Source organism: Pelecanus crispus, chromosome 10 (assembly GCF_030463565.1).
Source record: "Pelecanus crispus isolate bPelCri1 chromosome 10, bPelCri1.pri, whole genome shotgun sequence".
NCBI classification, from domain to species: Eukaryota; Metazoa; Chordata; class Aves; order Pelecaniformes; family Pelecanidae; genus Pelecanus; species Pelecanus crispus.
The window spans coordinates 5,888,732-5,907,825 of NC_134652.1; the positions used below are offsets into that span (position 1 = coordinate 5,888,732).

The following is a 19,094-nucleotide window of genomic DNA, read 5'->3' on the forward strand; positions in this document are numbered from 1 at the left end:
GCAGCAAAAGCACCAGACATTGAACTACTTCCCCCCACTCTCTTTGGGTAAAAATAAGGACAAATGTATGTAAACACAACTCAAGCATTAATTAAAACAATTTAAAAGAAACCAAAAATTTGGGGTCACACAATAGTGACTGCAGAGATGGGGACTGCCAATTTTAAAAGGGGCAAAACGATGCGATATGTTGCTGGCTGTAATAAAAATCCTTCCCTGTTAAAAACCTGTCAGAAAGATGCAGGTATCCCCGTTGTGTTCCTGGCACACTGCACTCTCTGTGACAGTGCTCTCAGGGGGAGTACGAGGAATCTTTCTTTCTTTTTATTTTTCAATAAACACAGTGCAAACAGGCTGGAATCATAACACTCCCTGCTTGCAGATATTAGCTAGGCTAAGCCCTTCTGCATCTCACGGCCCAGATTTAACTCCAAGGCCACTCCTAATGGCTTTTAAAAATATTTCACAATTCTCTGCCGCTTTACTCAAGCTTGTCCAGATGAGCTTGGTCCTGCTTTTTCATCAGCCACTGCTTCTTTTCCTGCTCTTCCCAGCAATTTTGTCCATAGAGAACCCAGGACCCCGCTCAGCCGCTCTCCTTTCTGGGAGACAGCTCGAGCTGAAGCAGTACGCGGCAGCACAAGCCACTGGTGCTTTCTATAGCCAGGCTAAGAAAAAGAGCTTTGGAAATCTTATGAGGAGGCTTTAAAATCACATCCCAGGGGCCAGACCTCCCACGCCAAGGAAGCACATGATTCCTGCAACTTTTGGGTTTGAAATGCCACTGCACGTAGTGTTTTCCTTTCATTTTGGGGGCACGCTGTTAACAAAGAAGTTTTCTAATTATTGTGAGGCAAAACATGTCATAATTTAGACCTTAAAGGAGACCCCTATGTCAGTAAATAACTGGGGAGGTGGATTGGCCGTTCATAATCTCTCAGCTGGGATTGGAGTTAATCTAGGTTTTGGTCTGACCAAGGCACTTAGCACAGATAATCCCTGTTGCTGTGAAGAGCTAAGTTTGGTACCTCCCATTAAACAGTTGGGAGCGGATGACTGAAGGGTTTTTAGGTCATTGAAAGGAGATACCCATGAATTCTGGGCAAAGCATGTGAACATGTTTCCCATGGGACAGTTTGCTTTGATGCAGAAGAAAAAGCCCTGACTCTTCTGTATTACCTGGAGTGCCTTGCGGGCTACTTTCTGTAAAATGAAGCCCTAGTTTTTCATCACAACCTGGCAGCACACACTGGTGTCCTCAGATGCATTCACAATTCCCAGCAGCATCAGCAGATGTAGCTAGCATCAAAATGAAGCCCACAGACTTCAACCATGTTTCTAGGCTCTCTTCAGAAAATCAGAGTGGAGGATAGCATCTTTCAGAGTAGAAACACCTACCTATCATCTGAGCAATCGTCTTCTCATATTCTGAAACTATTTTCCTATAAGAGGGAAAAAAAAAGAGAAAAGCTTTTGGCAAACATCATAATGGCTAATGCTTACTTAGAAAATAACGCTACTTAATAACTGAACTATGGTATTTTAAAAGAGACACAGAACCCCTTCACACTTTTATATGCTCCTTATTGCCTGAGTAACAAATAAAACTGACAGTTTAAACACTGCACCTGATTTTTAATTCTCCGTGTAACACAATATAGGGGAGGGAAAAGGGATTGCTCTGAAACAAATTCTGTTACTTGAAACATGCCCAAAGTACGTTACCAATCATGATTCAAATATAAACATAATCACACCGGTCTAATTCAAGAGTTACAAAGAGTCTGATTTTTCCATTACTTTCTCCCCTCTTCTCCGTGTTTGTGGTTGCTTATTTTTAATGTAAACGTTAAGTAAAGTTACAATTGGTAGCAAGTAAACCTAACAGGAGTATAGTTGGCCCTCATCCAAAATATATCTAATCTTCCACTCTCCAAATGTGACTAAATGATCCATTAGCACTTAAGAGAACAAGACCAAAATATTCAATTACGCAGCACAAAATCCATCGTGTCCTATTTCCCAAATCTGTTTTTGAAACGGAGGTGGCAAAATGTTACTTTTAAGACTATTTTATTTCATATACTCACGGTAGGCTTTGAATTTCCTTCTTGAAAAGAGGTTAGCCAAAATAAGCAGATTAAATGCGATTTAGAAAGATGATCCATCCCTTCCCAGAGCCAAATAAAGCTAATGAAATGAGACTAGCTTGATCTGTGCTTTGATTCATGAGCCACATAGGACTGTCTATGAAAAACAGAATTACCCCACTCTTCATCTGAAGTGGATATTCAAAATAGCTCACTGGTATTTGAATACGTCTCTCGAAGTCTTAGCTCGCTTTCACTTGCTCTATTTTAGAGAAGTCTGCTGCAGTTAGCGAGGTTACAGAAAGGATGTGGGAAAATCCTGAGACAAAAGTCAGTAAGGAAAGAAGAAACTTGCGGAGCTCCCAAAAAACTAACGCGGTAACTCCAGTACGGCCTGCCTCAAATCTGAATGACAAAAGAGCCCAGAAGCCCCTGAGAAGGCCACCTGCCCCGAAGGTCAGCAGCGTCTCGCTTGCCCTGCTCTGCAGAGAACTCAGCAGAGCAGGGGGTCTACAGCTGCGCACCCCGCTGACCTCGCCCAGGCTTCAGGTAGAAAGAATTTTGGGTATTGGGGCCAGAGCCCGTCTCTGCACAGCTTGCCGTGCCTCCAGCCGCTGCCTCCACTGGGATCTGCTCGGGCGCTGCCTTCCCTGCTGTCAGTCCTGCTGTTTTAATTGGCTCTTTTCTTTTTCTTTTTTCACCCATAAAAGACACTTTTGAGAGCAAAGATAGCCGCAAGGATTTTCCCCTAAAAGCAAGGGATTGGTTTCATGTCCAAAGAAGATTACCCCAAAAGCCTGCTGTAAGCAGTAAGGATTTTAAAGCCGTGTCATATCCTTGTAACACCAGGCACCTTTAGGAAGTTTTATCATCCTAGAAAATGAAGCCAAGGACTTGGGGCAATGAACACGACATTAAACACTGTTATGACACTGCAGCACTTCCCAGGCTAGGCTGCACCATGGAAGTTGGCAGCAAAGTGAAATAACATTATCTATTCCTTATTTTTACAGCTTAGACTAGTTCAAGTAGGTACCACATTCTCTGCATTATCCAGCCTTACGAATCGTGTGGCAGCTGTTCAACAGAAGTGGATGCTGCAATGGCACATTGATTTTAATAATATTTGATTTGGAAAGCAAAGCAAAGTCTTGCTCCAGATTTATGTCAAAGGCCTCTTTCAGTCAAGCAGCCTAAATAATGGTCGTTATGGCTGGGGAAGCAAAGGATGCTGGCCACATCATTCCTCTCTGTGATGGCACATCTTAACCCTACCTTGACATGCTGCATAGGATTAATGTTTGGTATTTTAGACATTCGGTCTATTTATTGACTTCCTGCAATTTCGTGAGTCATAAAACCACCAAAATCCAGGGCTACAAAGGATCTCAGAGGTCACCTGCTTGACTTCCCTTACTGAGGCATAATCGATCAGACCTCCAGATAACCATATTGAAATATTTCTTGCCTGCCTCTGGTTGTACCCCTGGATTATTGTACAGCCCACTCTGGTTTAGCTCTTCAACAGTTATTACGTTCTTACAACTTCTCATCTTGGCTACTGTTCTCTGGGGTGGAATTCCCTCCAGTCTGACATTTTTCTGGAAACTTAGCTGACCTCAGGATATTCCAGGTAGAGTATGCAGGACTTGGGTAAAGGAGCATTGCTTCTCCTTCTGTGGAAAGTGAGGCTTTTGTGCCTGCAACTCTAGATAATCCCTTCACTCCTTGCTTATCATTCTGTCGTATCTGATTGCTGCATCTCTAATTTACCACACATGGACTGTTTCAACATTTGGTCTTCCAAAGGAAATCCTTCTTTGTGCACACACGCGTACTTTATCATTTTGTGACAATGTTAGATTTTATTTTTTATTTGTGTTCTAGGGATGTGCCTGTGGGAAATTTGGCTTAGACAGTGTTTTTTTTCAAATCAAATTTTATTGAGGGTGTAGACACACAAGCAAATTACTGTGAGGAAGACGAAGGTTCAGATCTACAGTGTGCCAGCTGCTCTGTGTCACCTCCTGCTCTCCTTTCATTAAGGAATAAGCAACCTCTGCCGGTGCCCATTTGCAGCCGGCGGGCGTGTGCACGCAGGCAGTTTCTAGGGAACAGACCAAGTACCGCACTTGAGCATGTGCTGAACGCTGAGACATTCCTTACACAATTCCTAATTTTGTTCATTCCTTGCTTTGCTTCCTTGGTTTGACTGCTTGCAGCAGCTCCTTTCTGTTCTGCCTCATTACGCATTTGAGGGCTATGCCAGGGTTTTGTTTCCTTTCCGCAGCAGAGTGCAAGAGAGGTGAGAGAACTCAGCTGGGCACTGGGAGATGGTTTTCTGAAAGAAATAAAGCGGCTGCCCCTGCCTTTTGCATATGCTTCTCTTAAGATGCTTTGGCTCAAAGCCCTGTGCTGCTGCTATTCAAATCTGCCATGTGCGACTCCTGGCATCCATGCTAGCGTTTGCAGAGTTCTTCACCGCAGTTCCCTTTTACCCTTACTCCCTAAGTACAGTTTTCCTGGATATATGCAGGTCATCACTTGATACAGCTCACTGACTTTAGCTTTAAACCATGGAGACATTTAATTCTGGGAAGAAACTGTTGCTAGAACAGAAGTGATTTTGAAGAAAATTCAGTTTCAGAAGCGACTGCAGAAATTATTACTTAAAAGAAGGAAGCTAAAATAATCTGACAGTTGCCTTTTACTTATGAGTTAAGGGGGGATGTCTTTTCTGTCTGTTTGAAGGTAGAAAATAATAGGCTTTAAAGACACCATGAAATATTTTTATGCATTCTCTTTTGCAATTGATGATTTTGAGATTCAGCTCCAGATTGATGAGCAGTCAAGCTCATTGGTATGCCGTTCTTACAGTATTAACACTGTAAAAAAAGAAAGGCTGAAACTTTTAACTGACTAAATGGGAAGCAATAGTGATTCTTTGAGCAACACTGCTCACCTCATCCACTACAGTGATGTTGTTGTCACCCTTGCAAGTGGTAGGACCTGAGCTGGGCAGGAAGGTCAAACCAGTTATGTTCCAGTATACAGATATTTAATGTAACAGAGGCAGGTTTGCAAGGAGAAATAGAATAGAACAGATACAACTAGAATAAACTGAAAAGCTCAGGGCCCTTCTGTTAGCTTTCGAACGGAGCAGCAGAATTAACTGTTGCTTAACTAAAATCAAGCTTAGTGTGTGCAGTAATTAAAAAATCAGCTCAGTTCAATGAAAAGGGTGTAGAATCAGAACACTCAAGAGGCCAGAGTGCTTCCTTTGCAAGAACGGTTTTCCTACTGGCAACTGGGTCTTTTTTTTTTCCTATTGTTAAAGAAACTTTTTACAAGAATGTCTTGGATGGAGCCTGTACTACTCATACCTATCTGCAAACCTTCACATTCTTTCTTCTGTTGGCAAAACTATTTGTGGAGAGTGAGTTTTAAATTAGCACGTGCATACCTCTGCCAGCTCTGCAGGCAGACTTGTTCAAGCAGGCAACAGAAACATCACTATGCGATCCACGTGAGAATTCACAGCACGATCTGGAGGAAATCCTTCCCTTACATTAACCTAGATTAAGACCTCTCTTACCTCAGTATTTTGAGGATGGAAATGAGATTAGCAACATAGACGTTTTCAATGATTACCCTGAACAGGGGTGCCCACCATGCAGAGCAAAGACAAAGTATCAGTTTACGATCAACACAAAGCCTGCCGTTAAAAATAATGAAAGAAATTCAGCTAACCAAACCAGCTGACAATCATGGTACTCTGCGTACTATCCACAGGCTGAGACAAGATTAGTGACAAGTTAATAACCCACCTCATTTCCATCACTTCCCTTCTGCTTTCTTCATATTTCTCCTTCCACTCAGAAACCTCTCTTTCCTTGGCCACAATCTGAAACAAAGAAAGCAAAGGGGAAAAAAAAAAAACCAACAGTAAAACCAAGTGATCCATTAAAAATGAAATTAAATAACTGTCCAATATTTGAGTTAATATCAAATCCTAATTAACAGAGGCATAGATTTCAAGTGCATAATGGGTTCAAATACAAGCATCACCAGTGATTTTTTTCTTTTTCAGACTGCAAGGTGCAATTAAAAAAGTTCAGATGTGAAATCATACTCAAGTTTTGAAAAACTATCTTAGGAAAGTAGATGCAATATTCTTGTTTCATGTTTCATTCCTGATTATAACAAGGACACTTTTCAAGAAATACTACATTACACTACACCATGTCTGATTTGACTTGGTGCCAAACCTGAAATACTTCTGTACATGGGTTTGGAACATGGTCCCCTGGTTTGTCATCTAAGGGGGTTCTACTGCTCCTGCATGCATATTTAGGACTGACTGTCCGTGAAATTTTATACCCAGAGGACTGCGTTCCTTTGTGCTCCTTTCATTCACATGATCTATCATAAAGTTTGGAATACTCTAACACTAGAGTGTACCCATTTTTTAATTGTTGTTATTAGCCAGACTAATCTTATATGTAGCTTTGTAAAATACGTCATTTTATTCCTATTTCTAGCATCTTACAGTTCTTATGTAATTATATAGCAATGTCAAGATGCACAGAGTACACTTGAGGTTAAAAACAATAAAGATTTATTTTCATATAATGGCTGCTTTTCATTTATGTCAAAAAAGTAAAACTTAGAGTGTAGCGCCTTTTGCTTCGGTAGCTTTGAGCGTGGCTTTAGCATGGCTGAGGATGGTTTCAAGAATAGAACAAGTGTTCGTAATATGAATCATTTGGGAGAAAACAGGAAACAAGGAAACCACAAGGAGCACACATTTCCTTTTCCAAATTCTGAAGAAAATTACCTCTGCTCTGGCGAGTCGTAGTGCAGAGTCTAAGTCTTGCTGGGGGTAGAGAAGACCTGTGGTGCTTTCTGCATCCGAGGTGCCGATCCGGGAGTACAGTGCACTTTTAGAGATGGAAACATCTGCTGGGATAGCAGGTTCTCTCTGTGTGTTTGTTTTTTTAAATACAAAGAAATGAACCATTAAATATGTGTTTAGCTCATATGTTTTCTGGGTGTAGTGCTAGGCACCAGGGTCCTGAGCCAGGACTATAATCCTGTGCACTACTAAATTATAACAGCGGCAACACTGACAAGGAACTTTGAATTTAGCGAGCATAAAATACATATTTAGGATCCACGGTAAGCACCAAGAGAGCCATATTACCCTTACAGAGAGAAAATAAAGACAGCACTTTGCCACCAATATTTTAAGGTCCTGTATTAGAAAATTTACTACTTTCTGATGCAGAAGTTTCATCAAAACATCCACAAGAAATGCATGTCAGCAGAGGAAATTAGAATTGGAGGCAGAGAGCTTGTTAAGGGGAATTCTGCTTCCATAAAAATAGATCAAGAAACCACAAGAGGATAGCTCACTTTCTTAGGTCTGACCTGCCAATACACTGTATCTATCATAAATGCTATTACATAAAAAGTGTGAATATAGAAGTGATGTTGCTGCCTCGCTGGTATTTAGCATGCGATTAGTAAGTTAAATGAGGTTTTATTTGCAGCTGCCAATTTTGCTCACGTTAGCGGCCCAGATTAACGCAAGAAGAGAGCAGCATGCGAAATGAGGAAGAGCGGAAAAAAGAGATACGGGACGCTGAGATGCACGAGATGTCTTGCAAACAACTCTAGACACAACCAACCCGAGTTACAGCACATTAAAACCAAGGAGATTGTAAAAGACAGTTAGGAAGATGCTAAACAAAAAAAAACCCCATGTTTTTAGACACCATCTGTGGCAACCCCCCGAGAGCAGACCCCTCTGCAGCAGATGCACCACCACAGCGTACGTCCCCGTGTCCCCTACCTACGCTTTGCGTCTCGCCATCAACCAGCTAACACACACGTGCCAGCTGCCTGGCTGGGCACCGCATCTGGTGGCCCGGGGAAACAAAATGTTCTTTCTCGCAGCTGCTGGTGGGCCACAAAATAATTCTGGGGGTGGAAGTGACCATATCGCCTATTGCTGGGGTTTAATGTTCCACCCCTCTGTTAAATATGTGTGAAACTGGCCAAAGGAATCAGGATTACTGGGGACGGGGAGGAGAGGGGCAGATGGTATAGACACCACGGCCATCACTGAAACACTGCTTCCTTACAACACTGGACTGAAACAGGCTGGAGTATCAAAATATGACAAAAAATTAAAATAAACTTTTTTTTATAAGGGGAAACCCTCATAGAAACCAAACAGGGTAGCAAGTTAACGGTAAGAGGCATCTCCATGAGCTCTGTTATGTTTCCAGACTCCAGAGCAAACAAAGGGGATCCCCTCTGCCCGCGCAATGCTGGGACCCCCACGACTGCACCGCGCAGGCGCAGGCTACGTCGTCCTCGGGATAATTCTGCGAGCCAGAGCCCCTCCACTTCATGGGCTGAGGACCCGCTCTGGTCCCCGCACTGCCCAGAGCAGTTCCAGGGCAGCTGCACCTCGGGGAGCACCATGGGGGATGAAGGGCTTAGCCCTGGCCAGGGATGTGCTCTCGCACTTATTATTTTCCTTTCTCTTTTTATATGAAATCCTTCCGCCAAAAGAAGTTTAAGGAGAAAGATCTTGTACCCGAGTATGGCTGAAATTCCTTGGATTTCTGTGACCTAGGAAGATGCTTCACGTGGTACGCAACATTCAAACAGACTGGTGTCAGCGGGGAGGACACAAGTGCCCAGAAATCCCTCTCGCGTTGTGTATGTATACATACATCGCTTGCTAAGCCAGTGTCAAAACTGCATTTTAAAAATATGGAATGATTTTTAATTTTTTTTTTTTTATTTAACCTGCAGATTCAGTAGCAGAATTTTTCAGTGGGCTCTCATGACAATTAAAATTGTCTCTATGACGATGCTACATGTAGTCACAGAGAGGGCTGGAATATGGCCCACGGTTTGTGCGGGTTGGGAGGGAAGTCAGGTAGATCAATGCCTTTTTCCATCCACTGATGGAAACGGATATCAACATACAGCTTTTCTTGTACAGCGCTTCCTTGCTGCTGAAAAGGGGATAATGTATTTTTCCAGTTTACTTGTTACCTTTGTGCATAAAGCAATATATTCTGTTCCTTCAAGTTCACTAATGCAGCAGCTTAGTCTTTAGCCTTTATCTGCAATAATTAAGAGTAGTAATCAAGATTTTTTTAATGAGGTTTTTTTATACAAAAGAGAGAAAAAGATTTTATTTTATTGTAAAAGAGGGTTTTTTTTAACTTGCTTTTGTTGGGTTTTTTTTAATAAAATAGCAAAGTCACATTCTACTGCGTGAAGCACAGGAATGTGAAAGTGAGTAGATAATGTCTGAATCAAGGTTCGGTTCTCCTCTCCACAGCACGCACACAAACAGACCTCATTAATTTCAACACCACATGCTCTTGTTTCAACACAGTTAAAGGAAATTTTGTCAGATGCTATTCCATAAATCATTCACTTGCTCACAGTTCTTCTCACATAGCCTAGAATAATAGAAAGGAGCTAAACCCGCTGTTAATTTTGTTGCAATCCCTTCTGAGTTCTCACATCGCTCCTTATTGAAGAACCTACATTAAAAATTACATACAATGCTCACTCGAGATAAACACAGGACTAGATGTTCTGGATATCTCATCTGTAGACAACATGAAGAAACCACACCAGCAACATTAAAAGACTAGGCAAGAAAATTTCATTAGAGCAAGGATAAGCTAAACAGTACTTACAAAACACCACACTGCATCTTTATTTATATAAGAGACTCTCACTAATTTGCTCTGTATTTTTTGTTAATTTTTAAACACGGGAGTCAACTGACTATTACTTCTAGCATTTATGGAGCAGGCCATCTCTTTTTTGCTACATTTAACTATGAACACACAAAATAATGACCAATTCCAACATAATTAGGAGGTGCAACCTCAAATCCAGTGTATTCTCCTACATGAGCAAAAAGCATCACAAGATCTATCAAAATTACATAGCCTGTATTCTTGAAAGTATCTCCCAATGTACAACAACTATGCAGGAAAAAACACATCTGGGACACAAGCTCAGACATCTATGTAAATGCATAAATACAAGACCACATGGTGCTGTCCACAGATCTCAGTAAAGGTAAACCAGCCAATAAATAAGATTACTGCTGGCTCAGCTCAGTATCCTAACTTCAAAAAAATGTACTTTAGTTCCTCCTCAAACACCAGGCAAGAAAAACCGAGAGATAAAAAAGAGCCATTAGATCATCAAAGCTGCCCTCAAGAGAAAGGCCATCCTGAAGATCAATCTGTTGAGCTCTATGTATCATATTTCAAAAGCCTCCTGCAGCTTAATTTGCTGGATCTCATAAAGAGATTGCTGGAAAATATTAATTGTGGCAAAAGAAACACAAATTTCCTCAAGCTCATATAAAAACGTGTCAAAGTAACTGCCAGGATGATGAAAAATTTTAAAGAAAAATGAACATTTAAAGCATTTAGTACATACTTATGCATATTTTTTTATATGGTGCTCAACACCTCACTAATATAGCTATGTTTTCTCTAGTTTTCTCTTGCATTTGAGTAAGTTGTACAAAAGAATAGTAATAATGACATGCAAACCAACTTAAAATTTCCCCAAACTGCTGTAAAAACTCTTGAAATTTAACCATTGAGCAGAAATGCTTGCGGTAGTGGTCCGACCGGCATTGTCCTAACTCTGGAAACACCTCACAGGAGTCACAACCGGGCTGCTGGGTTCTCTCTTTGGCAGGAGCAATCAGTAAAAGTCCTCGTTGTTTTATTTCAAAAAGCCAATTTTACACAGCTTCAAACTGATGTACAATTCAGTAACTGTTTTTTGCTGCCTCCAAATATTCCTATCCTGAGAAAATAATATAACAACAGGATGATGGTATTACCCAAAATAACTCTGTCAATGCTTTAAGTTCAACACCTAACTGTGGAGAAGGTAAACAGTTAATTGGGGTAATAATAAGCGTAGGGATTTATAAGTCACTGAACCTTGCACAGAAAGATTAGAGTCTGCAGGGGAATTACTGCTAAATGTAGGTCACTGCAATCTTAGTGTAAATATTTGAGAGCCCAACGCACTACTTCTCTTCCCAGCATCTTTCACAGAAACCAGATATCTGACCAGAAAGGGAATAAATGCACATTGATTAAACATCTGCAGTTATCTCACTTCAAGAAGGTCAAAGTGAAAGAAAATAGAGAAAGGCACTGCAAAGAAAATGGAGACTAGTTTTCATCATACTGTTTAGAGGAATATGTATTTAGCCCTGCTGAAAATTAGCTTGCCCTTTACAAGCATTCAAATACTGCTTGGGTGCGTATCAAATGATCTGGTCTTTTAACTAATTGATGTGTGTGCAGACAGGTCAATGGAGGCAAGACAAGACCTATTTGTGCTTGCAAATGTATTGAAAAGCAAGTCAAATCCAAGCATAAGTTCTCTGCTTGTAAAGTTTTACTAGAAAAAATGGTATCCCGATTTGAAGGAAGTACTCCTCCTTGACTACCGTGAGAGCCCCCCAAAGCCATGATGCGCTAATCCCATTTGTGCCGATGCCTCTCCTTTCAGTTTCTCTCCTTTCCTTGGATCCAATTTCAACACCCAACTCTACATCGCCTCAGCATCTGTAGGGTGGTGGACACAAACCCCATTGGCTTTCTGTTCAAGTTGTGCCTATAAAAAAATGGCCATGCGACACCCTAATGGAGACTGTTTAATAGAGAAGTGTTAATTCATCTCAATGCTGGAAGATAGAAATCTTTGGCAATGTAAAAATAGACGACTGGTCCTGTTGTTGTTGAAGTTTGTGACAAGAAGTTTGGGAGCGGCCAAATAACCTCCCCCTGTCTGAGAACAACAAACTGCACATCCTTATTCTCAGTCCTAGTACTAGCAGAAAATGCTTGTATTTAATCTTTATTTTAGGTGACCTAACTTGCCATAACAAGTGCTTGCGTCTTTATTTAGCATCCTGTTCTTGTTACCCCATCCTGTAATGGTTTAGCAAATGTTAAATGTAATTATACAACATTAAGAAAAGAACAGACGCCAGCCAACCAGAAGGGAATTCTGCCAGTTAGCATCCGAATTTAAGTCACTGCAGTCGTCTGGTGGATCCTATTATACTTAATCCAGGCCATCAGTCACTGTAGGTCACAAGGGTTGTCATCATAGGCTAATTTAACATTAGCAGCCTCCCACTGAAATAGTAAAGTTATGCAAGGACGAAAGTCCTTCCCAGCCTAACATGACACCCACAGCATTCAGCTAAAAGCATTCCCATGACTGGACCAACATGGGGTTTTGTGAATGTCAAAATGCTACTGATTCTCAGTCAGAGGGTGGAGTTTTGCTTCTTTTTCTCTCCTGACCTCTGCTTACCATTTTTGCTATCTTTGTTATACAGATTAATGGCATTTTCTAAAAATTCACATGAAATTCATTCCCCGTTTCTAAGTTCTATAGAGTTCATAAACTTGTTCTATATAAAAGAAAATGCCGTAATGATGTTAAAAAGCATTTTTAAAATATAACTCCACATAATCAAATACATACTGTAAGGTTTTTGCAGCTCAGAATCTTCCCTGGGTAACACACAAGAATTCACAAACATACGAACCTATTATCTTCAGTCTGAAATAGTACAGTTTGTGAGTTTCTGAACTGCTGGCCGGTAGCAAAAATGCAGATGTCTAACAGAAGTTTTTTGTACAGGCCGTAAAGAGCCTCTAGGTATTATTATGTGTTTCATCTCGAGTGTTTCCTGGTGGTGGAGAGCCTGACTGCTGCATGTTACAGCAAAGCGCTGGGAGGACAGGGAGGTAGGGAGAGAATAAGAGAGAGAATAAGGAGGCAAAGAGGATCTAGAGAGGATCCCACCTCACCCTCTTCTGACACCTGCCACTCAGGGCAACAGAGCAAGGGGACACAGGAAAATGGTATTTATTTTTTCACTTCTTCAATTAGAAGGTTAATCTTAGTTTCTAATCAAGACAAAGGCACGTTTTTCTTCATTAAAAGATTATAGCCACATACTTTAAAACACCCATAAATCTGCACAGAAGGAGTTTACTTGGTAAGTATATGTGTAATACATGTGCACATATATGGTAAATATAGGTAAATATGTGTGCACCATGGAAACAGCTGGCTTGTGGGCTATTTAAGGTAAGCAAAATAAATAAAATATGACCATTACCTTTTCATAAAAGTACAGTTAATCTAAAAAATCTTTACTTTTATGAACTAGCTACTTTATGACTGACCTTTAGAGCACCAAGAAATTCTACCCTATAACCAGCTCAAATGTTGTTCAGATGCAATGAATTCAAGATGATACAGAACCAGGCAAAAGACTTCCCACTGACTTACTCATGGACAGTATAAGAAGAGAAAGATCACTGGAGAAGAACGTCAGAAGCATATTCTCCTGATTTGGAATAAAATGTCTCACTGCAGCAAGACACTGACATCCCATCAGCATCCCATTCAGCTGATACCACCTCCCAGGAAAGCCACTAACATTTCTGGCTTGACTTTTTTGTTAAAAGCACCATGAAGGGCATCATAAACTGGCTGCACAACTGGCTAACCACCAAACCCAGTGCATCAGAGTGAGCTTTTCTGTCCCGTTCCAAACACAGCGAGGGCCACGTGCACCCCTAGAGTAGTGCAAAGCATCACTCTGAAGAGGCACTAGCCAGCACAACACAGAAGTAGCAATAAAAAAAAGCTTTAGATCTTCATGAATAAAGACACGTTGTGTTGAGGGGCCTTTTTTCCTTGGGAGCTCTACAGCCCTTCCAAGCCTGCTGTAGTCCCTTTCTTCAGAAGCCTGAAGGCAGGGTTGATTGAACTTCTCACTTCTGAACTTTGAGGGTCAAGGTGTCTGATTTCAAGCTGAAAATACCAACAAAAGCCAAGGTGCCCCTACAATCAAAATCTATAGCATCTTTATAAGTAGTAGGTTTGGTATTGTTTTGCCATCAAACATTTTAGGACAAATCTTGCTGTAGACAGAAGACAAATGGCCGCCTGATTGCAGAATCTGTCTCCTGCGAAAGGTATGGGCCTGCTTCTTGCCTTCAAATTTGCCTTTTGTTAATTTGAATGTAGCGGTACTCTGTAAGTGGAGCAGGCGGCAGCATTTCCGTGTGCATTACTGCTTTCAGCATGCTCTTCCGTGTCACACTGAGGTGCGCACAGCTTAGCACTGCACTCTGAGAGCCTTAGTTACCTTGTTAAAGAAAAAGCAGCACTCGGTTTCTTAGTCTGTGCACACTCACACACACATGGCAGGCACAAAACAGATACCTCGGAGCAGAAAGAAGAGAGGGTAATCTGCCTGGCTAACTTCAGTGCTTCTATCCTCATTGCAGCAAACTCTAACTCCTCCTGTCAAGTGTTTGGTTGTGAGCAATCCACAGAAAAAAATGTATTAAGAACATAGCAAAAATGTTTAACACATTCAAAAATGGTACGTTATATTTTAATGTATAATTCTGACAATGCCTGGGTGACAAACACATCGCATATTCCTTTCATGACTAGAACATTGGTACAAAACTCCAGTTTTTGGTTAGTTTTGAGGTAGCTGTATAGACAAACAATTGTTATTAGGGGGTAAGTATGAACAAAACTTTGGGTAAAATAAATGTTTTCCGAAGCTAAAGCTGTTTTTCACAGACTCCTCCTCCTTTTGTTTTCATTTTATGTGAATATATGTCAGCTGCCTCTCTCAATTCAACTTTTGCTGTTTTAAAGTTTCACTCTAAGTATTCTAGAAAATATGTCCTGACATACAGAACTGCTCTACAGGTAAATTTGCTTTTCCTAAAAGAAGCCATGCCAAATTCTGCATTAGATAGATTATAACAAAAACAAAGCCTTTTTTTCATTTCAGCAGAATTAGGGCCTAAATCTCTGAAAATGAATCTATGCATACAGACCTACTAAGACCAGGTATCAAGACAACTCTCCACACATCAAGTCCTGTGGTCAAGCTTAAAAGACTTGCTTTATAAAGACTTCTGCAAAATATATACATCAGTGGTATAGGATAGCTGAAAGTGGTGATGAAATTTAAGTTTAACGTCATGTATTAGATGAATTAAATTAAAATATCTCTGTTCCTTAAGTTCCTGAAAGGCCAAAGTTACTTTGGAAAGAATCAAATCATTATTTTGCTTCTTTCCCACCTCCCCTCCAAGCGTCTCCCCACCCCTTTCAGATGAGGCAAAGCATTCCTCTACCTGTGTATAGACAAACTCAAAGAAAAGTGACATTTATATTTCTGCTACAAACCTGAAGTTTCTGAGCAAATACTGGGGGGTTCTTTTCTGCTAAGTCAGGATCTAGATATTCAGGCTGATCACATATTGAGGTTTTCTTAGATATCCTATTGAGAAGAGCATCAGCAGAGACAAAGGAGTCTTCAGGAGATGTCTGAAGGGCAAGGAGGATATAGAATAAGCAACAGAGATTTTGCTCAAGTAGTTCAGGCCAAAAGCAACATACCTGTCTGCAAATCACAGAATCATAGAAAGGCCTGGGCTGGAAGCGACCTTAAAGACCATTTAGTTCCAACCCCCCCAGCACAGGCAGGGACGCCTTCCACTAGACCAGGTTGCTCAAAGCACCGTCCAACCTGGCCTTGAACACTTCCAGGGATGGGGCATCCACAACTTCTCTGGGCAACCTGTTCCCGTGCCTCACCACCCTCATCGTGGAGAATTTCTTCCTTACATCTAATCTAAATCTACCCTCTTTCAGTTTAAAGCCATTACCCCTTGCCTTTGATTCCTAGTAATTTCATGCCTAGTAATTTCATGAAGATTACATTTGAATACATGATTCATAGGTGTAACAGACAAACCTCAAGAACAATTCTTCCTAATTTAAAAGCTGAGTAAATTTTCCAACACTAACAGGAAGTAAGCAATATTAGGACCTCTAAAGCAATGGCTCTCAAACCATGGACGACAGTCCACTCTCAATACTTCTACAATAGTTTTCAAACAGTTACCATAGGTTTTGTTCGTATAATAGCTTATGTTCAGTTCAGGATCCCTAAGGAAGTCCAAAAGACCACCAAAACTGAGGGGAACCTCAGCAAGACTCTTTTTGCCGTCTTTACAAAGGCTTTTGCTGCTTACTGGGGATAAACTAAGTTACGTTCACAATTACAACATGATCAGGATTAATACACAGTATGAGGGTGGACAGAATTAGAATGACAAAAACAAGGCCTCTGGGATTTGAGGACCCAAGACTCCCTGCAGTGAGAAAAGTATTCAAGCTCATAAAAAATGTTTTCTGAGATGGTATCAACAGTATCATTAATACTAATTAAGCATAGTATTAAAGTGAGCTGCTTCTTATTTTGACTCCTCAGTAAATATACTGTCATATAGCTTAGCATGCCTAATGCTGTAGGCATTTGTGAAACAAGTTTGCCTGGAAAAGTGGAGGCCTTGAGAGAACCTTCATGAATTTGAGAACCAGTGCTCTAAAGTCTGTATGCAGCGCAGGTTGGAAGCAAGGAAGGGTTCAGCACTAATTCCAATCCAACCCAAAGAAGGCACTAAAAAAGTGATTTATCTGGAAGCTGGAATGAGCTCTAATGATCAAAAAAGTGAATTTTATATCATCAGTATCAGATGAGAATGACACAGTTAACAGTTTATAGAAAAATGTGAAAGGGCACCTGTTCTTTACCAACAAAATTTTGAAATTTCACAGCACATGCAACAGAACAAATCACATCTCTATGTTTATATAAACCCCCTTATTTTATATATAAAATATTTCTTTAAATATTGGGTTAAAGCACAGTCTAAAAAGGCCTGTGTGACAAAAAAAGCACTCAAAGCTCCAATTTGGAATAAGTTATCACAAGAACACGTTAAGCTACGGTAAGAATTCAGAAAATTCTTCTGAATTCCAACAGTTCCATCAACCCACATCCCTCATTTGGGTCCTACCACATGCTGCTACCAAGATCTTTAAGTATCAGGTTGAGTTTCACTCTATTTGAGATCCACCTTTGCTACCTATGCCATGAGAAATTTCTGCAAGAAAATGATTCCCAAACTCTTATCATAAATTACTTACTATTTCAATAGCCTCTGGAGTTGTTCCTAGGGTCATGGGCTCTAGGTCTTTCTGCTTTGACTTGTCAGGTGACTGTAAGTGTGCCTCTTGGCTGGCAGCTAGGACTCGGGAAGCTGGATGTTGTATTTTCATTCCAGAGGATTGCTGGACTTCAGGGTCTTCAAAACTTGACCTGGAAAAAGATTGTGTACATTCTTTCAGGGTGGAGCACAAGGCTCTTAGAATTCTGCCTCTGGTAACAGCTAAGGAAGTCCTCTTCATTATTTTCCATACATACACACACACACACACATTGTTTCAACTCAACTTTATATCATTATATCTCATAACACTTTGCAATATCCTTTCAAAGCAATGCAGCAGAGTCATCCAAATAAAGCCGGTTCTATCAAAAATGTTATGCATATTCCTTAAATATTTCTTACTTGCCTTTTTAACCCCTTTCTCATTCTGACCTACATCTCTCCCAACAAACAACTTTTACTAACAAGAACAGATGTCCCTAACAAGCAAAATTTTTGGAAGTAAATAAAACCCCCATATCCTGTTCTTATGAACTAGACTCCTTGTCAGAAAATATATCTAGGAAAGATCAAGTGAAAAGTTGCAATTAGGATATTTCTAGATTGACATGAAAATGACCTCAGTATCTGAGAAAAAAACTGTAAGTAGGAAGTCACAGTCTAGTGGAACAGTTGCCACTGTGACTATTTAGTAAGACTATGAAGGAGAAATATATGTTCTTACTCCTTCCCATTATGAAACTTCTGTATCTTTGCCCTCTCTTCTCTACCATATGCATACACAGATGGGAATCTATTTTTAAACAAACAACTCGGCAACACAGAGACAGAGAGAGCAAGAATTGCCTGTGTATGTGCTATGAAGGTAACCCATTTCCCTGACATCCTTTTCCGTTGCTGAATTTGCTTGCAGTGACATACCCTGAGCATGGTGTTGTGGAATCAGACAGTCTGATGGGAGGTGATTTGACTGGGCTCTCATGCTGTGCATCAAACATTAGGTATAAAGATTGTTTCTTCGGGGTGCTATCATCCTGCTGGCAACAGGAAAAGAAAGACTTGTTAAGCAACTCAACCATTCTCCATTAAAGCTAATTCACGTCACCAAGTTTTAAGTGACCAAATGACTTGACAGACGACTAATAACACAGGACTGTAATATAGTCCATGCTGATACTGAGATGATCCCTTTAAGGAAGAAACCATTAAAGAACAAAACCTAAACTGTTCACTCTTTGTAATGGCTCTTCTTCTTCCACTTCAGGGTTAATCAGATTTCTGGTCCTGTCAGGCAGCAGGCATCCCTTGACTGAAAGTGTTACTAAAATATCCATCGAAACCAATGTTAGTCTCATCAGTTTAAGCACCTGACATACACGCTTGATTTTTCTAACTTCCCCTGTGGATATACCCCCATTGGATCTAGTCACGCTATCAAATCCATGAATTACATAGAAGTAAGGCAAAACAACTGATACTGTATAGTACTGCATTCCATATTTCACATTCATTCTGTATTCTCTTCTGATTCCCTCAATCTTCTTAAAAGTTTCACTCTCAGTTTCTTAAAATAGTTCAATAGTTGATGTAGACAGCTTTGTACTCTACACTGCTGGAATACTGATTTGCTTTTAACGTCCAGAAAGAACTACTATAATGCTAGCTTTAAAAAAAAAAAAAAAAAAAAAAAAAAAAAAGGAACGAGCTCTACCAGATATAGGAAAACAAAGCACATGCAATTTACCCCAGTTATGCCAATTTAAAGGAACTGGTTTTGCAAATCTGCTGCAGGTACATTATAATTAATTGAAGGGGTGGTGAGGCTGATGGCATTATCAGGATAGTA

The 19,094-nt window shown here is 40.5% G+C and overlaps 1 protein-coding gene across 1 annotated transcript in view; it reads right to left on the minus strand.

Moving 5' to 3' along the window:
- Positions 1 to 19,094, minus strand: part of TACC2 (transforming acidic coiled-coil containing protein 2) — a 37,256-nt gene that overhangs the window by 7,593 nt on the left and 10,569 nt on the right. The window contains exons 5-9 of the mRNA XM_075718058.1: positions 18,170 to 18,285; positions 17,226 to 17,397; positions 6,928 to 7,071; positions 5,918 to 5,994; positions 1,399 to 1,442 (exon numbers count right to left, since the gene is read on the minus strand). Coding sequence (XP_075574173.1) covers positions 1,399 to 1,442; positions 5,918 to 5,994; positions 6,928 to 7,071; positions 17,226 to 17,397; positions 18,170 to 18,285 — 553 coding nt within the window. The remainder of the gene's footprint in view (positions 1 to 1,398; positions 1,443 to 5,917; positions 5,995 to 6,927; positions 7,072 to 17,225; positions 17,398 to 18,169; positions 18,286 to 19,094) is intronic.